The sequence below is a fragment of the Neofelis nebulosa genome, chromosome 10 (assembly GCF_028018385.1).
Source record: "Neofelis nebulosa isolate mNeoNeb1 chromosome 10, mNeoNeb1.pri, whole genome shotgun sequence".
Lineage (NCBI taxonomy): Eukaryota > Metazoa > Chordata > Mammalia > Carnivora > Felidae > Neofelis > Neofelis nebulosa.
Window position 1 is genome coordinate 81,787,135 of NC_080791.1, and position 22,230 is coordinate 81,809,364.

Consider the following 22,230-nt stretch of genomic DNA (forward strand, 5'->3'; position numbering starts at 1 on the left):
TATCTCTGCACACCCCGCACTCACCCTCTGTCTCTCTCTCAAAAATAGATAAATATTAAAAAAATTCTTAGATAAAAAATACTAATTATATTCTTTTTTAAAAAAATCATTTTTTAGTTAGTTAACCACTTCATAAAATGAAGCCTCCTTGCATCAGCTAATGTTAATGCTGAGCAGGACCTTAAAAAGCTGGTGTCTCAAAGCCTTGAAAAGGTCTGAGCATGTATTTAAGAGCCTAAAGCAAATGCATCTTAAGGAAGAGTGATTACAGTCTATTTCCTTTTCATATTTTCTCCAAAATTAAGGAAAATATACTAACGTTTTTTACTCTTGGAAAAGGGATTTTCTGTTATTACACTAAAGTACATTTATTTCTTCTTTTTTTTTTTTTTTTCAAAGACAGTAAAAGTAGAGTGGACTTTCTTCAATGAGTGACAGCTTCAGTTTCTCACAAACTAGGCTTGTTTTTTTCTTATAGCCCAGGAGTAAATTTTATAACATATGGCAGTTGGACTGCAAATTTTGAATTTATAAATTTAGAAAATTCCAAATGGTGATAATTTCAAGAAGTGAAATTAGATTGCTTCATATGCCAGGCTCACTTTTGCCAAACCTACACATAAGTTATATACTTAACCTATCCTCTTTGCTAGTGCCTACACATTGGAAGATTTGCCCATCAAAAAAAAAGATAGGGCAAATGATTAAAAAACTATTACTTCTCACTTCTGGTTCCACTTCGCTTCTTCAAGATGACAGAACATTGAAACACAAAACATTAGTTTTGGGATAATAGATATCTTCATTATACTTAAATTTCTTCCTTGAAATATCATCACATTAAAAATCTATTAAATTATATTTAATTTCTCTATTAAATAAACATGAAAGCAATCACCTAGCATTCAGAATTTTAAAAATATTTTGAGAAATTAAATACCACACACAAAAAATTTCTTTTTTGAAATTCCAATCCCAAACTTTCAAATATGTCAGTGGAAAAAAATTTGATTGATGTTTTTTCAATTGTCTTATCCCTATAGGAAAAAAAAGATGTCAAAAAATGATGTTGCTATTTATACATTCTGTTAATTTGTCTAACTTCTAACTTAGTAAATTAAAAAATAATAATTTTTAAGCTCTACTCCATTCAGTGGATTCTTTAACTTTATTATTTTTGTCAAAATTTTGTATTTTTCTCAATCTGTAACTTTGGTCTTAATCAAAAGAGCAACATAGCACTAAAATATGAGTGCTCTTGACCCTATTAGGCCTTGTTAGGTCTGTGATTTTGAGCCACTTACTTTTCCATAGCTCTAAATCTTCATCTGTAGATAGAAATGGTACCTACTCACCTTCTTAAGTGGTGCCAGGTTGGGTGAAAAGCAATGTTGCACTTTATATATATACTCACTTCATCTTCACATTGTTCTCTCAAAAGCAGCTATAAATAACTAGAGAACATCCCTGAGAGGGGCTTGACCCTCTTGAACAGTACATCAGTTTACAAAAAGAAAGAAAAAGGAAAAGAAAAACAATGCAGAATTCTGTTATTGAAATTCTTTCTCCTTTTCTTCCACTGGCCATCAGGTTTCTATGCACATTGCCCGCTTGCCCAGAGAAGACTGATACTCAACAGGTTATGGGGGAAGGAATTACATAGGTTGTCCCTCTTGCCAACAGCTTAGTTGGAGCTTTTTATTATCTCATGGCCTGCTTACTGAAACAACATGGCCTCTATTCACACCCACCTTGCACAGCCCTGCAAGGTGTTCTTCCTGATGCCTACCTTCATCTCCCTTCCCCCTTGCTCCCATGTCTCACTGCAGCACGATAAACTCTTAAGCCTACATCCCACAATCTGGTGCCCCTCCACATCCATGTAGATCCCTACTTTTGTCCAAGCCCTGACTGTTTCCTCCATCACTTATTCCATTCTTCCTGTCTGGACAGACTTCACCCATTCATTCTGCAAGACCCACCTCACATCCCAGTGAATCCCTTTGCCAACAATTCCAACCTCTGTTTATATTATCCCTAAGCCAAATTACAAACTACAGATGAGAAGGAAAGCCCAGAAAATAGACATTATTTCCCCGGCAATACTAAAATGCAAGCCTGTAACATAACAATGGAAGCCTACACATTTTTCAAAAACAGTTCTGTTAGAATTTGTCAAGACAGAAAATGAAGTGTGGTATGTCGAGACCACTCTTCACCTGTGAAACAACACTGTGTTACGTAATGAGAACTGGCTTTGGAGTCAGCAAAGCTGGCTTTGACTCTCTGCTGTATGACTTGACTTAGTTTCATAAATGACCTGAACTTCACTTTTTCCATATGTAAAAAAAAGAAAACAAAACAAACAAAAAACCAGGGGCACCTGGTTGGCTCAGTTGGTTGTTCGTCTGACGTCGGCTCAGGTCATGATCTCACGGTTGGTGGGTTCAGGCCCTGAATCGGGCTCTGTGCTGGCAGCTCAGAACCTGGAGCCTGCTTCCTAGTCTGTCTCTCCCTCGCTCTCTCTGCCCCTCCTCCACTTGCAGTCTGCCTCTCTCTCTCTCTCTCAAAATATAAATAAACATTTAAAAAATGTAAAACAAAACAAAACAAAAAGAAAGCAATAACTCTCAGTTTTGGAATGTGAAGAATAAATGATAAAATGTAAGTACTTGTTCCCTTTTTTCTCCAGTTTAGTCAGCCATGAACATAGGAGCAGAGGTGTAGCAAAGAGTATTTGGGTAAGGACAGAAGGGGAAATAAACAATAGTGGCATGACAAAGTCTTATGCTTGAGTTCCCCTTACATAGAGAATAATCATGTCTTATTCCTGACTAAACACATAAGAGTGGCTTGGAGGTGAACTGTTGCCACGAAAAGGATTTTAATCGCTCAGACATTGGTTTGAAGTCTGAGCCAAAATTTCATCTACCTGGCAGATAGTTTCATTTAAATAAATTTAAGGAAGACAGTGAAAAGACTGAGCAACTATCAACTTAATTCCAATCAGGGATGTAGAAATGTTTACTGAAGCTGAGGTGATCAGCGAAATTGGAAGAAAGTGGCTGTTATCTATTAGCTAAGGGTTGCTACAGAGGAAAATGCCAGCCATCAGCAGATATATTATATTCCATGTACGAACTAGATCCTTTGATGAAAAAAAAAAAATCCCTGATCCAAACTAGCTACAATTTCATGACCATTGAAAAGTAGATAATCTCAGGGTGCCTGGGTGGCTCAGTCAGTTGAGCATCTGACTTTGGCTCAGGTCATGATCTCGTGGTTTGTGAGTTTGAGCCCCATGTCAGGCTCTGTGCTGACAGCTCAGAGCCTGAAGCCTGCTTCAGATTCTGTGTCTCCTTCTCTCTCTACCCCTTCCCCACTTGTGCTCTGTCTATCTCTCAAAAATAAATAAACATTAAAAAATTTTTTTAAATAAAAAATAAAAGTAGATAATCTCAGTAATGAAGATAAAGGGAAGGAATCTAAAGAGAACAATGTGTTCATACAGGAAAGAAGCACAGAATCTCTAAGCTCTATCTTCGATAGGACATAATAGGAGCTTCTAGCCCAGAATAAATTGATCAGGTCAAATAAATGATGGACAACCAAAAGGGAATTTATAAAGTGATTTCCTTGGAGCAATAAGGAAAAGGTGAGGAAGCCAGAGGAAAGACAGCCCCCCTGATGGGAGCAAATGGTCTTACAGAATCCTGCTCCACTCTTTCCCATCTTAGTTGAGGCAACGCCAGTTCTCTGGCAGCAGGATCACCCTTGACTCCTCTGTCTCTTTTACTACACACCCAATCTATCGAGAAAACCCATGAGCCCTATTATCAAAATAATCTAGAATCCATCCACATCTCACTGCCTCCACCGCCAACCCTCTGTCTAAACTACCAACATCATACACCCTCTTCTTCCTCTATCTCTGCTCCTAGTCTTTCACCAATCTTCCTTCTTTACATTTTTAAAAGCACTGCTCTGTGTCAGGTACTGAGCTCAGCACCTAATATTTATTGCTCTATTTGGTCCTAGCAACAACCTCACAAAGGCAGCATCATTATAACTATTTTACACAAGGGGAAAACAATAGAAATTAAATAGTCCAAAGTCAAAGAGACAATACATAGCGGAGTCAAGATTTGACTAAAGAGTATCTGTTCTATGAAATACCATTCTATCACTCTCACCTGTGCGTATGGTGGCTGCGATTCATGTGGGCTCCTATCTCTGTGTCACTGCAATTATTGCACTGAATGGTCATTATCTGTGTGTTTGACTCTCTTCCCCACTAGCCAGCTGGGGAATAACTAATCTTGGGAAATAACTAATATTAATAAAGATGTCATTTATTGAACACCCACCATGTACTATGAATTCATTCAGCAAATATGTGTCTTCTACGTTTTAGAACAGGTACTGTTCTAGGTGCTGGAGATGAAGTGGTGAACAAAACAAAGACTCCGTCTATAGGGAGTTGACAGTCTGGTAGAGAAAGACAAGTTTACAAATATAGATGTAATATATATATGTAATACACATTGGTAAATTTACAAATATATCTACAACACATCACGTGCCATAAGGACATGGACACGGGCTGGTTGGTGCCTATGGTGGTGGAAATATTTGGAAGTCCTCTTCGGAGTTCTATTTTTCCACTGAAATAAAAGGCAAAGCTGACAGCTGAGCCTAAGTGGGAGGAGGGAGTGGAAGGTTTGAGGTTAGAGAATGTGAGAAATGATCAGCTAGTAAGAGAGTTAAGCAGACATTAGGGACATGCAATAAGATCAGTCATCGTGGTGTGTGTTCCTTCAGCCACGTTCACATCTGGCTGCTCTAGTTCATATGCAGATTTAATCAGGTACACCATGTTAAATTGTTCATAGATAGCATATCATTCAAATTTCATAACAACCCTGCAGGTCATTTTCATCCTGTATTTTCCAGACGAAGTAATTGAGCTGAGAGAGTATATTACTTCCTTTTTTTTTTTTTTAAGCTTATTTACTTATTTTGACAGAGAGAGAGAGAGGGCACAAGTGGGGGGGGGGAGGGGCAGAGAGGGAGAAAGGGGATCAAAAGCAGGCTCTCATCAGCACAGAGCCTGACATGGGGCTTGAACCCATGAAATGTGAGACCATGACCCAAGCTGAAGTCAGATGCTTAACTGACTGAGCCACCCAAATGCCCTGAGAATGTATCACTTTCTGAAGTGCTTGTAGATGGGAAGTATCAGAATTCAGAACTGAATCCAGGTCTGTCACCTTCAGACCTCGAGCTATTAACTCTGACACAACGTCCCTATCAAATTAGACCTGTATCTTCATCTCTACCTGTGCTTCACACATTCTCAGTGAGCTAGCTTCAGAAAATGAAGACATCACTGACAGACAATTTTTACACATTTGCGCTGACTGAAAAGTTGATTGGAGTTAACAGGGTTGAGACAGCCAAAAAGGATTCATTGGATTTGGCTCACGTGAATGCAAATGTGGTAGTGAGCCCACCATGCAGATATGGGCCAGACCACATCTATGGTATTGCGTCTGATTCAAGACACCAGTCCTGGTGGAGAGCATCAGCAAACTCAGAACACATCGTACATTGGAGAGCAGAGAGCCTAGGGGCAGGGCTCAGAAGCCATAAAACTTGAAAAACCTGGGGAATAGAAAAGCTATTTGGGCTTAGAAAAACTTAGCACAGTAGCTGTCTTTGTATGCATCTCCAAGACTGTCATATACTGTGTGATTATGGAGCACAGAGTTAGCACCTAAAAGCAAGGCGACAAAGGTAGACTGTGCCTCAGCATAAAGAAGCAGCTTGTGACAGCTGGAGCCGTCTGGAACCAGTATGGGTTTCTCCACAGGAAGATGCGTGCAGTGTACATAATTGAAAGGGATCAAGATGGTTTTCCAGAACCTTTTCAGGCATGTCGGAGGGGACAGTCACAGCAAGAGCAGAGGGTAAAACTGAATTCTGGAATATCTGTAATCAAATTATTTGTGTGGCCTCCCAGCTCTGACATGTATGAGCTGTGAGATATTGCACAAATTATCGAAAATCCTTAGACCTGTCCCCTCATCTATAAAATGGGAATAATACTAGAACCTCTGCGATGGGGTTGTTGTAAGGATTATATGAATTAATCCATACAGAGTGCTTACGAGAGTGTCTGGAATCATAAGGGCTCAATAAACGTTAGCTCTATTTTCAAGTACTCCCCACACCCGGCCTTTTAGTGTCCCTGCCTGGTTTTATGTGTTCTTGGTTTCTCCAACTAGAAGGTCACTGTTGTCATAGGGCTGAGCATATAGAATATACCAGGTACCAGGTACCTAATGATCCAAAACAAAAACGTATTTCTCTCCTTTCAAGCAACATAAACTTGTGTAGAAGCATGTTTCATACATCCTTGGGGACACTTTTCGAGTTTGGTGGGATTATCACCTAGGGAAAAGGTTTTATGGATTTCTCCATCTTTTAAAATTCTAAAGAGTACTCAGACACAGTCAACTTTCAGGGGTTGCTCCCAGTCTCTAGTCCTCATTAGAAAATAAGCAAAAGGGAAAAAAGGCAAAGGTTTGTTTAGGACACAGAACATATTAGTTTTCTGAAAATCTACTGAGTGCCAGCCTTGGGCTATATGCTGGGGTTGGGGGAGGGGAGAGAAGGGGGCAGTAGTGGTGAGGAAATAAACATATAGGACATGCTCTCTGTCCCTTGCAAGGAATTTGCAATCTAGTGAAAGAGAGAGAGAAGTCCTGCGTGAGGGACCCTTGCTTATTTTTCCATTTAATCTGTTACCCTCCCCTTTGCTTGGATTCTAGGCCCAGTAACTCTGAGCTCCCCCAACAAGATTAGAGATTCCCCCTCTTCCTACTGTCCCTCCCACTGGGATTCTTTTCTCCCTGCCCTTTGCATAACTGCCTTCTTTCACCCCCTGGGCTCTGACTTAAGTAACATCTCTTCTGTGAGACATTCCTTAACTGCCAGGTCTAAAATTGCTCCCCATCCTGCTCCCGGTAACTGTTTACCAAAAGACATTCACCCCGTTTGTTACCTCCATAGCACTTGCGACAATGTTTACTTTTAGGTGTTTGTTTGCTTCCTTGCTTAGTCACTTTTTCCCTCCCAAGGGCAGCAATCACATCTATTTTTATTCACTAAATGTGATCTCTTTTGCATAGCTAGGCTTTCAACAAATATGTGTTGAGTAAGTGCAAGCTTATTTCACCATAATGTGGTAAGCACTGTGACTGAGGTGTGTTTTAATGGCAAGGGACCACAGAAGACAGCCTTCGAGCCCATTCTTACAGACCCCAAAGGAGGGCATCACAGAGTGCCCCGCCACAGACCCTCAGTGCTCTTCTCATGCACACCTGCCACCTTCTAGTGCACAACCGCCACCCTGACACTCTGCTAGAGGCCTTTCTCTGCCTGAGGAACGTGCTTGGCTAACACACAGAGAAGGCCAGAAAGACCCAGAAGTGAATGCCTAGAGAAGCAGCCAATGAGGCGTGGCCATGGGTAGCCTGCACACCCCAGCTTCCTTGCCCCTGGGTGGGATGACTGTGCAGTATCATCTACAGTATTGCCATGAGGGCCAGCAGTTCCCTTAACCATTCATTGAAATGGTTTTCTGGGGCGCCTGGGTGGCTCCTCAGTTGAGCGTTTGACTTGGGCTCGGGTCATGATCTCGTGGTTTGTGAGCCCAAGCCCCACGTCGGGTTCTGCACTGGTGATGTGGAGCCTGCTTGGGATATTCTCTCTTCCTCTTTGCTTCTCGCCTGCATGTTCTGTCTCTCTCTGGGTCTCCGTCTCTCTCAAAATAAATAAATACACTTAAAAAAAGTTTTAGTGGTTTCCAGAGGCTTCCTTCTCTATCTTGCTTCCCCCTCTATTAGTTCTTCCACAGGATACCTCCTTAATACATTGCTTGCATTCAAATCCTCATCTCAGGTCAGCTTCTGGAAGATCTCAGTCTGAGAGGACAAGTGATCAGATTCTTGAGACCTGTCAAGTTCACCCGACAAGAAATAAAATAATGTCTAAAGGCGCAGGATCCCCTTAGCACAGAAAAGAGACTCAAAGTCCTAGTTCCACCGAGGTACTTTTCCTCTACTGGGGTCAGATTTTGGTTTTGGCTGGGCCCCTGCCAAGTATTTACAGGAAAAGATAGTAAGAGTTTGACTGATCTTCAGCCTATTAGACGAGCTATTTCAGAGCCAAAAGCACAGGTCAGTGCAGGTGGACAGAAGGTTCTAAACTCCAAATAACACATTGCAACCCAGCATGCTGTACTCATGAATCTTTAACTAAAGAGCTTCTTTGTGTCTTTTCCTTTTTTTGAAATACAACTCAGGATCCAGGAATGCGATGCCTCCCTGTGAAAAGGAAACCTTGTACAAATGGTTCCTTGAAAGCCAGCATGGAGCTTGGTTCATAAATTTTATGATGTGTGAAGCACATGTTCAAGGAAGTATTTATTAGTAAGGCCATAAGTTAAATTAGAAAGGGTGGTTCATGCCTTAAATATTCCGTCATTTTCCATACCGTTTATGTATCCAGATCCAAGTGTGAAATTTAAATTTGCTTTTAATGTATTCACCTGACAAATGATTTACTCTAGTCAAACGTATTTTCTCCGGAGTCCCCTGTAGTTATGTTTTGTAGTTGGGAGAGACTGGGGAAACACTTTTAAACTGGGTTTTCAATGTTAAAGTTTCTGTGCAGATATCATGAAACGATTTTAGGTGGATTTATTGAAATGTGGTTCTCCCTGCAAAGTAGAGTATTTTATATCGTGGATGCTATGATGAATTTAGAAACTGGTTGGTCACCGTGTTATCTCTGAAAAATCACACTTAGCAGACTGAGTGTATGAGTGGCTCACAGTAGAACATAGGTTCTATAATGAGCTGTAGCCCCTGGTTGCTGATTTTTGTAAAGCACTTTCTAGGGCGTGCCAGGATGAGAGCTATAGTTGGAAAATTGTGAACTTTGCAGAACTTAAAAGGCATTGTAACCACCTTCTGATAGTCAACTCTTATAAATCTGAAATTGTGGAGGATACGCTATGTGTAGTCAGCCTTGCTTCCTACTGGAGTCCCAGTGTGAATATGGTTAATTTTATACATGTAAAGAGTAACAACATATTTACTGAAAGAACATAACTCATCCTGTGCTTTTAAAACAAAGAATAGTGTGTGTTTGGATGTGCAGCTGTGCATGTGTGTGGGTGATTCTGTAGTGGGAAAATGACTCCTGTAGAAACAAAAACTCATTAAAACATACTATAAATGTATAGAGATGTACATAGTGTGTGCCCTAAGGAGATCCTCCTTGAAACCACAAAGTAGTCAAAATGCGAACTCAAAGTTTTTAAAACATTTACATCTTGTGAAAATGTCTTTTTCAATCTCTATGTATTATATTTCCCTGATACACCATTGCTGACATTCTCTGGAAAGTGATAATGGCCTTAAGTAAAAGCAAACCAGCGTGGACCCCTGAAATGCACTGGCATACGTTAAAGAAGAGAAGCTAGCTGGTTTTTAATTCTTGGTTCATTTCACAAAAGATGGACAGCAATGTTGTAGTGTTGTGCCATGAAACCTACTCATCATGTTTTTTGCTGCATTTAAAATCGGGACTAGGAGCCAAAGTTTATCTTTAACTTTTTTTTTTTTTAATTCCAGCATAATTAACACTCAGTGTTACATTCAGGGTTTACTTTTAAACACCAGTGCTTAAACAAGTTCAGACAACGTGGTCCTAATTGTAACATGCTTTCCTTTCTTTTTTATCTAGTAGATTTCCTTTATAAGGGACAGAATAAGCAATAGACATTCACACATCTGTTCTCTCATATGCGACAACAGCATTTTAAGGCATCACTTGTTTATTTTATGTGTAGTTGTTAAAATTACAGACTTTGGAATTTGTCGCCTGGATCTGACTAACCAGCTCTGCAAATCATTAGCTCTGCATGACTTGGATCTTTGCTCCCTCTTCTATAGTTTGGGAATGCTGAAAGCATCTATTGCATATTTATATTGTGGACATTAAAAGAAATAATATATGGGAAGCACCCAGCACTGTGCCCTCCATCTTGAAAGTACTCAGCAAATGTTGGCTATTATCATTGGTGGTAGTAGCAGCACTGGTCTGCTATGTGCCAGGCACTGAACGAGGCTACTTGCATTATCTCACTGCGTGGTCAACAAATGACCTGCAAGGTAGATGTAACCATGGGCATTTTGTAACTCGAGAGGTGGCAGTTCAGAAAAGACGCTAAGAAACTAGCTGGCAAGATGCAACCCAATGATGGAAACCCAGGCCCCTCTGCCTCTGTGTTCTTCCCCCTGTTCATGTCCTCTCTCACACGGTACCAGCTGCATGTGGCTGTTTAGCTGGTGGCTAACTAGCTGGTGGAAGTTCAGGAAGTGACCTCCTGAACCTGCTGGGACCTTTTCACTTGTAAAGTACCATGTGACTCCTAAGAAATCCCTGTGTCTGCAGAAACAGCCATGTTGACATCAAAGGGGGAATGATTTCCAGTCTACACCTACTGCACGGGAACATTGACCCATTCCTCATTCTTCAAGTGGCGGCTTTGGGGTTGTTTTCTGTAACGTGACATATGTTCCCCCAGTTACAAGATTGAGGCATTGCTCAGGATGATAATTGAGATAGTAAGATCTCATTCTGTCACTTGTTAGGAAGGTTTGCCTTCCTAAGGCAAACACTTTCTTCCAAAAATGAAGAAATCAAATGGATTAACTAGAGTTGGGTATTTCCTGAATGCAGTTGCTAATATCTGAGTTATTTCCCTTGGCAAAATGACATCTTTGCGTTCCGCCTCCTTTAGGAGAGCCTGGTTGGCAAGCAAATTATTTTCTTCCCTTTGTTTTCCTTTCTGTTTCTTAAGTAAACATTTTTTATGAGCATTTGATCATGAGGGATTTGACTTTATCTGGTGTGGCATTATCATCAAAGGGTCTACATAAAATGCATCTTTTATACATCCTATGACCACACCTTTCACTTTTTCGTCCCTATGGACTGTTTTTGTTGACTCCAAAGAATGATTTGGCCTCAGAGAAAGCTTCTTATCAAGTGAAGTAAGAGGAAGAAGGAGTTGTACCTACCAAGGCAAACACTCCTCCCACCTCCAGAAATATGCATATGCTGTTCTAAGTCCATCATTCAGATTTTATCATTTATTTGGAGCTGAGCAATGCTACTTGGTGATTAAAACACACAATATTTCCGCATTATTTCCAAGCAGAGTCCAGGCAGAGAAGCCCTAAGGACATACAGATCAAGAGCTATCCACAAGTTAAACATTCCCTCAACACATGAGGTATAGTGAATACCTGTCATGGGTCAGGCAATGGTAGGCAGGAGGTATATAGTAGATTGGCATGTCTCCAGGGAAGAAAATCTGGTAGCCTGGGTATTCCTAATATGACTGAAATTCTGTAAATTCCATGATAAATCAAAGGTCAGCTTCAATGAACTAGCCCCTTCTCGGAGATTCTCATTTTATATAAACACAATGTAACCCCACCTGGTTTCTTTCTTTTCTTGTTCACAGAATGTCAGTACTGGGGCTCAGAGCTCCAGCTACCTACACTGGATTTTGAAGATGTTTTAAAAAATGATGAACATGCATACAAGTGGCTCTCCAGCCTCAAGAAAGTAGGCATAGTACGACTCACAGGAGCATCTGACAAACGAGGAGAAGTTTTAAAACTTGGGAAAAGGATTGGTTTCCTTTACCTTACATTTTATGGGTGAGTCACCAAATAGTCTGTATTCTGCCGTTATATGTAAAGTTTGATATATTTCCCAGAAGGGGGACACTTTTGACTGGAGATACAAAATTTCCACAATGCCATGAACAGGAAGTCAGATGAAAAGACGAATCTAAAAGTGGGATTTCCCTGAGAATAACTGAAATCTTAAGGGATCCTAACAGCCCAAAGACATCAGACATCAAAGACAGGCTAGTGATGGATGGTGTGTTAGTTTGCTAGGGCTGCCCTAACAGAATACCATAGACTGGGTCGCTTAAACAACAGAAATTTATTTCCTCCCAGTTCTGAAAGCCAGAAGTCTAAGATCAAGGTGCTGGCAGGTTTGGTTTCCGGTGAGAGCTCTCTTTGTGACTTGGAGATGGCCTTTCCTCTCTGTACCTGCATTGTTGGTGTCTATTCCTCTTCTTATAAGGACACCAGTCCTGGTGAAGAAGAGCCCCAGCCTTATAACTTCATTTAACTTTATTCACCTCCTTAAAGGCTCTTTCTCCAAATACACTCATATTGGTGGTTAGGGCTTCACCATGGGATTTGGGGGAGGGCACAATTCAGTTCACAGCAGGTGGGATGGAAGACTGTGTTTCTCCAAGATTTTTATAAATACTGAAAGTTCATTAAAGTTTTACCACCCAAGACTCAGTGCAAAATAAAGTAGGGCCCTGGGGAATTTAAAGCCGCCCACCACATGTGTTAAAAAAAAAAAGATAAAAGTAACCTGCAGAAAATTAGGTCTATGCACTTCAGCAAGTAACAGGAAATGTAACTGACTTTAACTTTGAAACAAGAAGCTGTTTGCATAAGAATTACCTGGGAGGTAACATTAATTATGGATAAGAAACACTCACAACAGGAAACACTTTGGTGCAAGTGGGGATATTACTGTATTTCTAATCTGTAGGGTGAACCCTTCCTGTGATGTATACAATTGCTCTTGGGCTCTGCTTGAGCAGAGCACATTGGGAGCAAAAAGAACCTTCAAAATCCAAAGGTTGCAAAACTGGTAGCACACAGGCTGTATTCAGATATGTTTTATTTGGCCCACAGGATGTTGAAAGAAAATAGAATTCGTTGTCAACACTTAAAAACTGGGAGATTGTACATTAAATATGGATCTGACTTTTCTTGAAAAATCAAATCTGGCAACAACTGAGACTAAATCCCTACATGGCAACCATCTGCTTGAAGGGAGCATGTTCTCACTCTTCAGTTGCACAAATTCCGACCCCCACCCCCACCCCCACCCCCACCTCAGACCTACAAGGGCCCTGCCTGCCCTTGAGTTTGCCATCCCTAATCTAGAGTAAGATCCTCTTGCAAGACTCTACAGATGTAGATAAACAGAGGATTCAAAAATATCCCACCACTTGCCCCCACTGATTTGATCAAGTTGATTCACAGCAGGGGAACCTGGGTTGCTCAGCTGGTCAAACGTCTGACTCTTGATTTCGGCTTAGGTCATGAACTCACAGGTTCATGAGTTTGAGCCCCATGTTGGGCTCTGTGCTGACAGCGTGGAGCCTGCTTGGGATTCTCTCCCTCCCTCTCTCTCTGTCCCTTCCCTGCTGTCTCTCTCTCTCTCTCTCAAAATAAATAAATAAACTTAAAAAGAAAAGTTGAATCATGGCAGAAGACTCTATCATGTTTAGGCTTAGAAGACCCAGCCTCCACCCCCACCCCAAGAATTTACTTCCACCATTAGCAAAATTACTTCAAGATTGTTCTCTCCCCTACATCTACAAGAATTTAAGCTGTTCTAGAGATTATATCAGTAACAAAAGACAAAGGAAAGAGGTGGAAAAGCCTTGAAATTATTAAGAACCTCAACCCAATATTTGTTCTTTTTTTAATGTTGATAATTTTCTGACACAGATATTATCCACCTGTACACCAATAAGGAAACTGAAGCTCAGAGAATTCAACTATAACCCAAGTTTTCACAGGTAGTAAAAAAAACAAAACAAAACCAAAAAAACCAGAGTTATAACTGGGGTCTGTTTTATCCACGGGCTTCCTAATCCACCTCACTATTGATGATATAAAGCTAGAACACGCAAAGGATGCTTTTAGGCACCAGACATAAAGAGAACACTTCAAACTAGATCTCTTCTATGTTCTTTTACTCAATTTTTATTTAGTGACAAGACACTTTTTGTATCTATGCAACCCATTTCATAATTGCACAACTGCAGCCAAATCCGGGGCGGGGGGGAGTGGTCTTTGTTATAGTTTTCTAATACTCACCCCCATCCCTCACATTTAGGGTCAGATTCTTTGTCCTGATTCATAACTTACATTTCGTTTTGTTTTGTTGTTACAAATCCTAAAAAGGCTTGATAATTTGGCCGCTGATCTAACATTGTGAAATTTATTGAAATAAATATTCAAAGTTGGTTGTCAAAAACAGATCAGACCTTCTGCTACTGTTACACTTTGTTTGTCCAAGACCTTTGCATCTAACCAGGCAGGGTTAGCCCTATTCCACCTCATCCTCTGTGCAGAGGTCACATCTGTCTCCTGAAGCTCTCAAGCTATACCACATGCTAAGAAATGCCTTTCTGCCCACCTCACTGCTACATCTACAACTGCTTACCAAGATCTCTATTGTTGTTGTTGTTGTTGTTGTTTTTGTTGGTAATTTTTTATTCTTTACCTCAAGAACTTACAGAAGAGGACAGTTTTGCTATTGTTGCTTTGTTTGTATTTGTTTGCTTGTTTGATTTTTATTAAGAGGATAAGAAAAGTAAGTGTTTTCCTCAAGTTATTTTCCTTTTTTGCTCCTTCCCACAATCATGTGGAAAGCGATATTAAAGTTTCTGTAACATGGGATTTAAAAGAAGGGATATTTAGAGCAATAATTCTCCACTGAGGTTGCACATTGGTATAACCAATTTAAAAAATGCTGACATTTGGGTCCAGTCTCCAGAGATTTTTCAAAACAGGATTTGGATGTGATCTGAGTACCAGGACTTTTTAAAACTTTACAGGCGATTCTCATGTGTAGCAAAGGTGAAAACCTTTGGTTGAGAGCAGGGGTACTTTAAGAGAAGGCGGGTCTCTGTTGGTATAGAGCTTGGGTGCTTTCTATCCTCCCAACTCTCACAATTATGTACATGAAGTGGCATTTTTCATGTTCTTCTTTGTACTGTGGTAGTGCCTGGACACGACTTCTCTTTATAACAATCAGTAGTAGTTGCCTTAAACATGGTCCCTCTTTTTCATAGCTTTGTTTCTCCACTGGCAAAGTGCCTTACTCTTGTTTGAAAAAGTAACTGGCAGGTGAGTGAGTGAATGGAATGAATAAATGAAGGCAATAAATAATGGAGAGAGGGGACTGCCAGAAATAGGAGAAGGATAGAGAAAGGAAAGCAGGGAGAGGAAGGTTAAAGGGCAACTTTGCATTCCGTGTAGATTTCTCAAAGATCCTGGTTTCCACTCTTGCTTAGATGCCAAAAATAATAATAGGGTGGTGCTACATTAGACATGCCCCGCTTGGGAAACAAATATCCACCTAGCACTTTGCCATTCAAATAGGATTCCATCCAAATAGTTTAGAGAACTTGAATTGCATGGGTCTAAAGTAAGAATTATAAAATCTATTTTTTGTTCTTAGCTCTTCTCCCAATTGTTAAAGCGTTAGTGGGGTATATAAAAAAAACCAAACAAACAGTAGATTCCAGTATTTTGCACAGTTTCACCATATGGGAGGTAAGGAATAAATGCTTAATGATTGATGAACACCTGGATGTTTTAAAAAATACATAAAGCAGCAGATAAATGCAATAATTATTCAGCACTTCATAATCCTAAAATTATGTTCAAATACTAAATCAAAATGGTAATAGCTTTGAGGACAAAAGTATATGTCATTTCCACATCTATATTTTCTCAGATGCTTGTCATTATTTTGTTAAGTCAAATCCAAATCCTGTATTTAAACCTTTAATTTGGATCGATATAGTTTTATAGAGTGGGGCCAAAAGCCTCATCTCATGTACCTGAACTTTCTCCCCAAATCAATAAAAATACCTTCCTGAATATTTTTTTCTAAATTTTTATTTAGTCATTTAAAAAATTATGTATAATTAATATACAGTGTTATATTCATTTCAGGTGTACAATATAAGCAATTCTATACATTACTCAATGCTCATCACAATAAGTGTACTCTTAATCCCCCTTATCTATTTCGCGCTTCCCCACTCACCTCCCCTCTGGCAACCACCAGTTTTCCCTGAAAGGGCAAAATCATACTCCAAAAATATTCCTTTTCCAATTGGTGGAACAACAAAATAAATTGGCTAGGTCAGGGTTTTATTATTCACATCATATTTACATGTAATGGGGTGTGTGTGTGTGTGTGTGTGTGTGTGTGTGTGTGTGTGTGACACACACAAAGAAGGAAGGGATTCAGTGTGCATTTTTTAAAAATATTTACGACCAGTATTGGGCATTAAGTAGGTATTCTGCTTGTAACTAGCACCCAGGATAATCTTTGAAAATAAGGCTTGCATAGCTCATGGCCATTGTCACTGTCATTTTGAGCTCCTTGAAGGCTGAAATGGTGGCCTAATCACGGTTATATCTTCAGTACTAGCTCAGTGCCTGACATACAGTGATCACCCAGGAAATTTTAATAAAAGGGAATGTATGCTAAGATATTGAGCAATTCATTTGGCCAAGATGACAAAAGTTGTTTCTTAGCATTGTCGGTATTTAGTTAGAAAATTAACCTTGTGAGCAATTCTGAGTGACCCTTCTTCATCAGGAAGTTAAGCAGAAGAGAATACAAATTTCACCCTTAGCTAACAAAACTGCCTTCTTTCCAGAATACAGTCCAGAAGTTTCAGCTTTTCTTCTTTCTAAGAATGCTTTATTTGCTGGCATAAGCAAGTTGCATTAACACATGTAGCAGGGATTAGACAAATAAGAATAATGAGGTGAAAATGAAAAATATGTTTTTCTGAAACACCAACATAAGGAATAACATAGGCAGAGACAATGAAGAAAAGGGATAAAAGAAACTTAAGGATCTTGGTGGTAGTCAAATTTTATCTTGTGGAGACCAGCATGGAAGCTGCATAATTATTGAATAAAACTTATACAGTCACATGTTGTAGTGGAAATATTTAAATAAATACTTTGGAACACTTCATTCCAAAAATTAAGGGGAGAACTGAGGACTCAACACCCTGCAGCATCTGTATTACATTACTGCCCAGAGAGCTGCCCATAGGACCAATAGAGAATCAGAATTGAATCATGGCTCCACCACTGGCTATTTGTAGGGGAGAAGGTGATCTAAGCTTTTCATGTAATTTCCTGGAGCTCTATGATTCTCCTCTCCTGAGGACTTGCTTCTCTCTTTCTACAGGACTATTTTAATACCTGGCATGCCCTTTGAAACCTTTAGATGAAAGTTTGCTGGAAAAATGTAAGAGGCTACAACTGCTGCCCAGTTCTTGCATACAGGCTTCATCAGATGAATAACATAATGTCAAGCCTAAAATGTTTCTAGTGGGCTGTTTGTCAAATACACCAGCCAGGCCAGTTAAGAATTAACAATATTGAAATGGCCTCTGGGGAGTACAAGAATATATCCTTTCCAGCATTCACTGGATTTCTGCTAGCATTTCTGTAAGCCAGCCCAGCAGCATTTCACACATTCGGTTGTATTAAAGATTGAGGGTGTATGAGTGAAAAATATGATTATTCCTTGGCAGCTGGCCCCTTAGAAATCGCTCCTACCATTAGCACTCCCTCCAAACCTGACTTTGAAACAGCTACTTACTTGATACACATGTTACCAGAAAACATTTGTGAAGTGTGGGGACTAAACAGGGAAAGAAAACGAAACAAAACGAAACAAGTTTACCCATTTTGGTGAAGTTTCTAGCCAAGAAATTGCTGGAGAAAACCACATAGCGCTTCTTGAATAAAAATGGCTTCTGAGTTATGAAAAATCAACCTAAAAAGTAATTTAGACTTGGGAAGAAAACAAAGGAAACCTGTCTTAGTTCTGAAACTAGTTGTAGTACCTCCATCCTTCTTGGTAAAAAATTCACACTGGGATTTCTTCTTGAGTTGTTTAGATTTAGTACTGACCATCATCGTGTTTAAATAGAGGGGAGAGAACCGTTAAAATATGTATTCTTGTGAGCATTAGGGTTTCCCAAGCAAAGTAACAGTCTCTGTTCTCTGGGCCATTGTGAACCCCAGCTTACGTTATCAGCCAAGAGACAGTCCCTGGGGTTCCCTTTGTAATATTCAATTTCGCAGTAATTAAAGTTGCTGCCAACAAAACCACTTGAGTATGAGGTCATCTCATGAATGAAAGGAAAAATAATTTCTGTGTCTCATGCTCCCCTCGAAATCACTTGAGGAAATTTTGAGACCCTAACAAGCCACTTGCTTCTCCACAGCCCTGACCCCCCCCCCCCCCCCACCCGGCCACATCCCTTACCTCCTTGGTTATCCCGAGTATCCAGGACAGGCAGCTAGTAATGGAACGGGGAAAATAATTGTCTATGAAGCACCTTTTACATGCTAAGTATTGAACTCAATGCTTTAGAGTCATTATCTTGAACCTTTGCAATTCCAGTAAGCACCATTACCCCCATTTTAGAGATAAGGAAACTGAGGCAGAAGAATCAGGCTTCAAACCCAGGTTTACCTGATTCAACACTCTGGAGTCTTTCCTTTGCACTGTACTCCTATGGCAGTTTACCCAGCATCCCCCCATAATTCTTAAGGCCGTAATAATGATTAACTAATTACTAACTATCAAATGTGGCTTCTACTCATTTACAGCTCAGATGCAAGGGAATAATTTAACGGGGGTATACAGAAATTTGTCAAACTAAGTCATGACAACAGCACCGGAATATTTATTCCCATACCCTCTATTAAATTCAAATTATAGCCAACTGTTTATGCAAAGGGAAAGTGACAGTTAACAAGGAATCAGAGAACTTGTGGCAAGAAAAGATAAAGTTTATATTTTAATCTTTCACATCAAAAATCTAAACTAGCATCTAGATCTTGTTCTGATGAAATAAATTAAGCACAATTTGACCTAACACCCCCCCCCCCCCCCAGAAAACCACTAAATGTGCTTAAGGTGGAATTCTCATAAACTTTTTTTTTTTTTAGCAATGCATTGCATTCTTAGTTTTTCATGATGAAAGCCTTCAGAACCTTGGAGGAAATTGCTATAACATTTTTCTCTATGTTTATAGAGGTACTTGTTACCTTTCTATCACTATCTGTCTTTATTTTTATTATTGGGAGTATTAACCTTTCAAAATAAATTAAAAATAAATTTCATTTCTCATGGTGAAATATAATACAGACATAGAAAAATCACACAAAACAAATGTATAGCTTAATAAAATTTTATAAGCCAAACACTCTTGAAACACCATGCAGGTCAAGAAGTAGAACATTACCAGTCACTCCAGAACCCATCCACATACCCCAAAGGATCACAAACCCCTCTTTCTTCCCAAATTCTTTCCTGAAAAATCTTTCCTGAAAGAAAAATTCTTTCCCCAAAAGCTCTCCTGAATTCTATGGTATTCACTATCTTGTTTTCCTGATAGAGTATTATCACCAAAATGTGCAGCAGTTAACAGTAGTTTCCCAATTTTTTAGATTTTTTATATATTTTTTTTAAATTCTCTATTAATTCTATTAGTAAATAAAATTTACTACTTAGCACCAGGGCCATGTGAACATATCTCTCTGTTCATTTGGGTTGTCTGAATCCCATTCTCTTGTAAATTCCTCAGGAAGGACCCATGAGAACAATATTCTCTAAATTCTTGCATGTTGACAGCAATTTAAGGTCTTTATACTTGAAAATCAGTTTGGCTAAATATAAAGTTCTTGGCTCACAGAATCTTTAATATGTCACTACGGTTTTATTGGTAATCTCATTTTCTTTTTCTTATGAATAATTTGATATTTTTACTTGGATGCCCAAAAGATTTTTCCCTTTAAAGACCAGTCATTTTACAGACTCTTTTAGTGTTGGTTGTTCTGGGACAACTCTTCCAGGCAATGTCTGGTTTGGTCTCTCAATGTGCAGTTTCACATATTTTTTTTTATTTCAAGTTGTTTTAAAATCATAGCTCTTAATATTTGTTCTCTACTTTGGGTTTCTTCTTTTGAGGACTCATTATGTATATATTAAACCTTCTGTGCCTGTTCCTTTTAATGTATTACTTTCTCTCAAATCTTTATCTCTTGTCTTTTTTGATATTCATGTTTTTCTCTTTTATATGTTCTAATTATCCAAAGGTGTTATCTGTTGTGCTTATTCAATAGGGCATTTCTTCTAGCTTAGTTTTCATTTTTAATGATTTTTAAGACTTTTCCTTTCTGAATATATCATCTCATATTTGAGTTTCTATATCTGATTAAGTTACTTTTTCATACATTGTATCATTTCATCAATGTGTTCTGGACTCAACAGAAGTAGCTGTAAATAGAAAATAGAAATTAGAAATGGAAAAACTAGGATATTTTTTATCTTTGGAGGGCATGTCCTTCTGGTATGTATTATCTGTAGGTATGTTATTTTGCTACTCATTCTTTTTCTTTATTTAAAAAATTTCTTAATGTTTATTTTTGAGAGAGAGAGACAGAGAGAGACAGAGCGCAAGCAGAGGAGGGGCGGAGAGAGAGGGAGACACAGAATCCAAAGCAGGCTCCAGGCTATGAGCTGTCAGCACAGAGCCCGATGTGGGGCTTGAACTCACGAGCAGGGAGATCATGACCTGAACCAAAGTCGGACACTTAACCAACTGAACCACCCAGGCACCCTTATGCATTCTTTTTCTTAAAATAACTTTATGACATTAAACCTTAATCATTTGATGTTGCTAATTTTTATGTGAATTTTCCTTAATTATTAAAAAGAGATAGGATTCAGAAACTTTTTGTTATGGTTTTAAGCTGTATTTCCAAACTGTGGCTAATAACATTCTAAGATTCCCTGGTTTCTCTCCTTTACTTTTATCTGGAACTTCATTCTCCTTTGTCCTTACTGTCCCTGTACTGTTTAATTTGGAGTCTTTTTCTCAGAAGAAAGCTTTATGATTGGTGGCCAAATTATTCATAATTTAAATACACCTAAAACATATGACTTAGGTCAAGATTAAAGTTAATAGCCAGACAACCAGGAAAGTAACACAATTTACTGTTTTACAGTCCATGCCTTCATTCAACAAATATTTTTGGCAGTGGGTTAAATGCTATGAGATAAAGGGTATGTTTCAACTCAGTTCCCTAATGTAATGAGACTTTTTGTAAGACTTTACAGGACAACAAGGGAAGCAGAAATTTGAAGCAAAGCCAACAACAGCCACAGAGCAAACTCCATTCCAGCCCATATTGGACTTCTTTCACTTCCTCTGATAGGCCATTTTCTCTCCCTCCACTGGGCCTTTTCACATACTATTTCTCCCCCCCACAATGATCTTTGCCCTTCTGGGTAAATTAAATCCTACTCAATCTTCAGGTCTCCACTTAATCTTCCCTTCTTTATTCTCATAAGACCTTGTACTTTAGCTTTGAAAGATAAATCACAATAATTTTCCTTCCCCACAGACTGCACATTCCATGAGGTGCAAGTACCATGTCTGTCCTTTTCACTCCCTCAATTCCTGGCCATTGTGTGTATCTAACAAGTGATCATGGAAAAATAAGTATCTGAAGCTCTGCAGAATGACTGCATCTGGGAAGTCATCTGTGCATGTGTCACAACTACAAATAGAAATATTACATAGTATATAATCTTTATTTGGATGACTATAAATTAGAAATTTAATTTTCTATGTTAAAACTTCAAAAAAAATTAACATGGGGCCCCTGGGTGGCTCACTTGGTTAAGACATTGACTTTGGCTCAAGTCATGATCTCATGGTTTGTGGGTTCAAGTCCCACATCAGGCTCTGTGCTGACAGCTCAGAGAGTGGAGCCTGCTTTGGATTCTGTGTCTCCCTCTCTCTCTGCCCCTCCCCTGCTCATGCTCTGTCTCTGTCTCTCTCTCTCTCTCTCAAAAATAAACATTTAAAAAATGTAAAAAAAATAACATATATGAGCATTATGTTTTATATCCAACAGGACAAGTAATAATAATCAAAAGAAGGCATTCTTCTATTGCCTGAGGAGACCAGCTTGCAGTGGGTTGAGACTAGAGATTGTAGCTGTTGGTGATAAGTCCAGGTCGCACTGGTAGAGCATCTTTTCATATAAGTAGAACTTTAAAAAAGAAAAAGATTACTAATAAATCCAGCATGATATTCCAAGAGTGTGCCACGAACCAAAAGATTATAAAATCTGTCACCAATGCTATAAAGAACAAATCTAGCAAAAACAATATGTAAGCATTCTATACACA

General features: G+C 39.1%; 1 protein-coding gene across 3 annotated transcripts in view; it reads left to right on the plus strand.

The window, feature by feature from the left end:
• The window catches only part of BBOX1 (gamma-butyrobetaine hydroxylase 1), a 59,744-nt gene that overhangs the window by 15,154 nt on the left and 22,360 nt on the right, over positions 1–22,230 (plus strand). For all 3 annotated transcript variants that reach the window (XM_058688497.1, XM_058688498.1, XM_058688499.1), the window contains exon 4: positions 11,606–11,804. In XM_058688497.1, the coding sequence (XP_058544480.1) occupies positions 11,606–11,804 (199 nt within the window). The remainder of the gene's footprint in view (positions 1–11,605; positions 11,805–22,230) is intronic.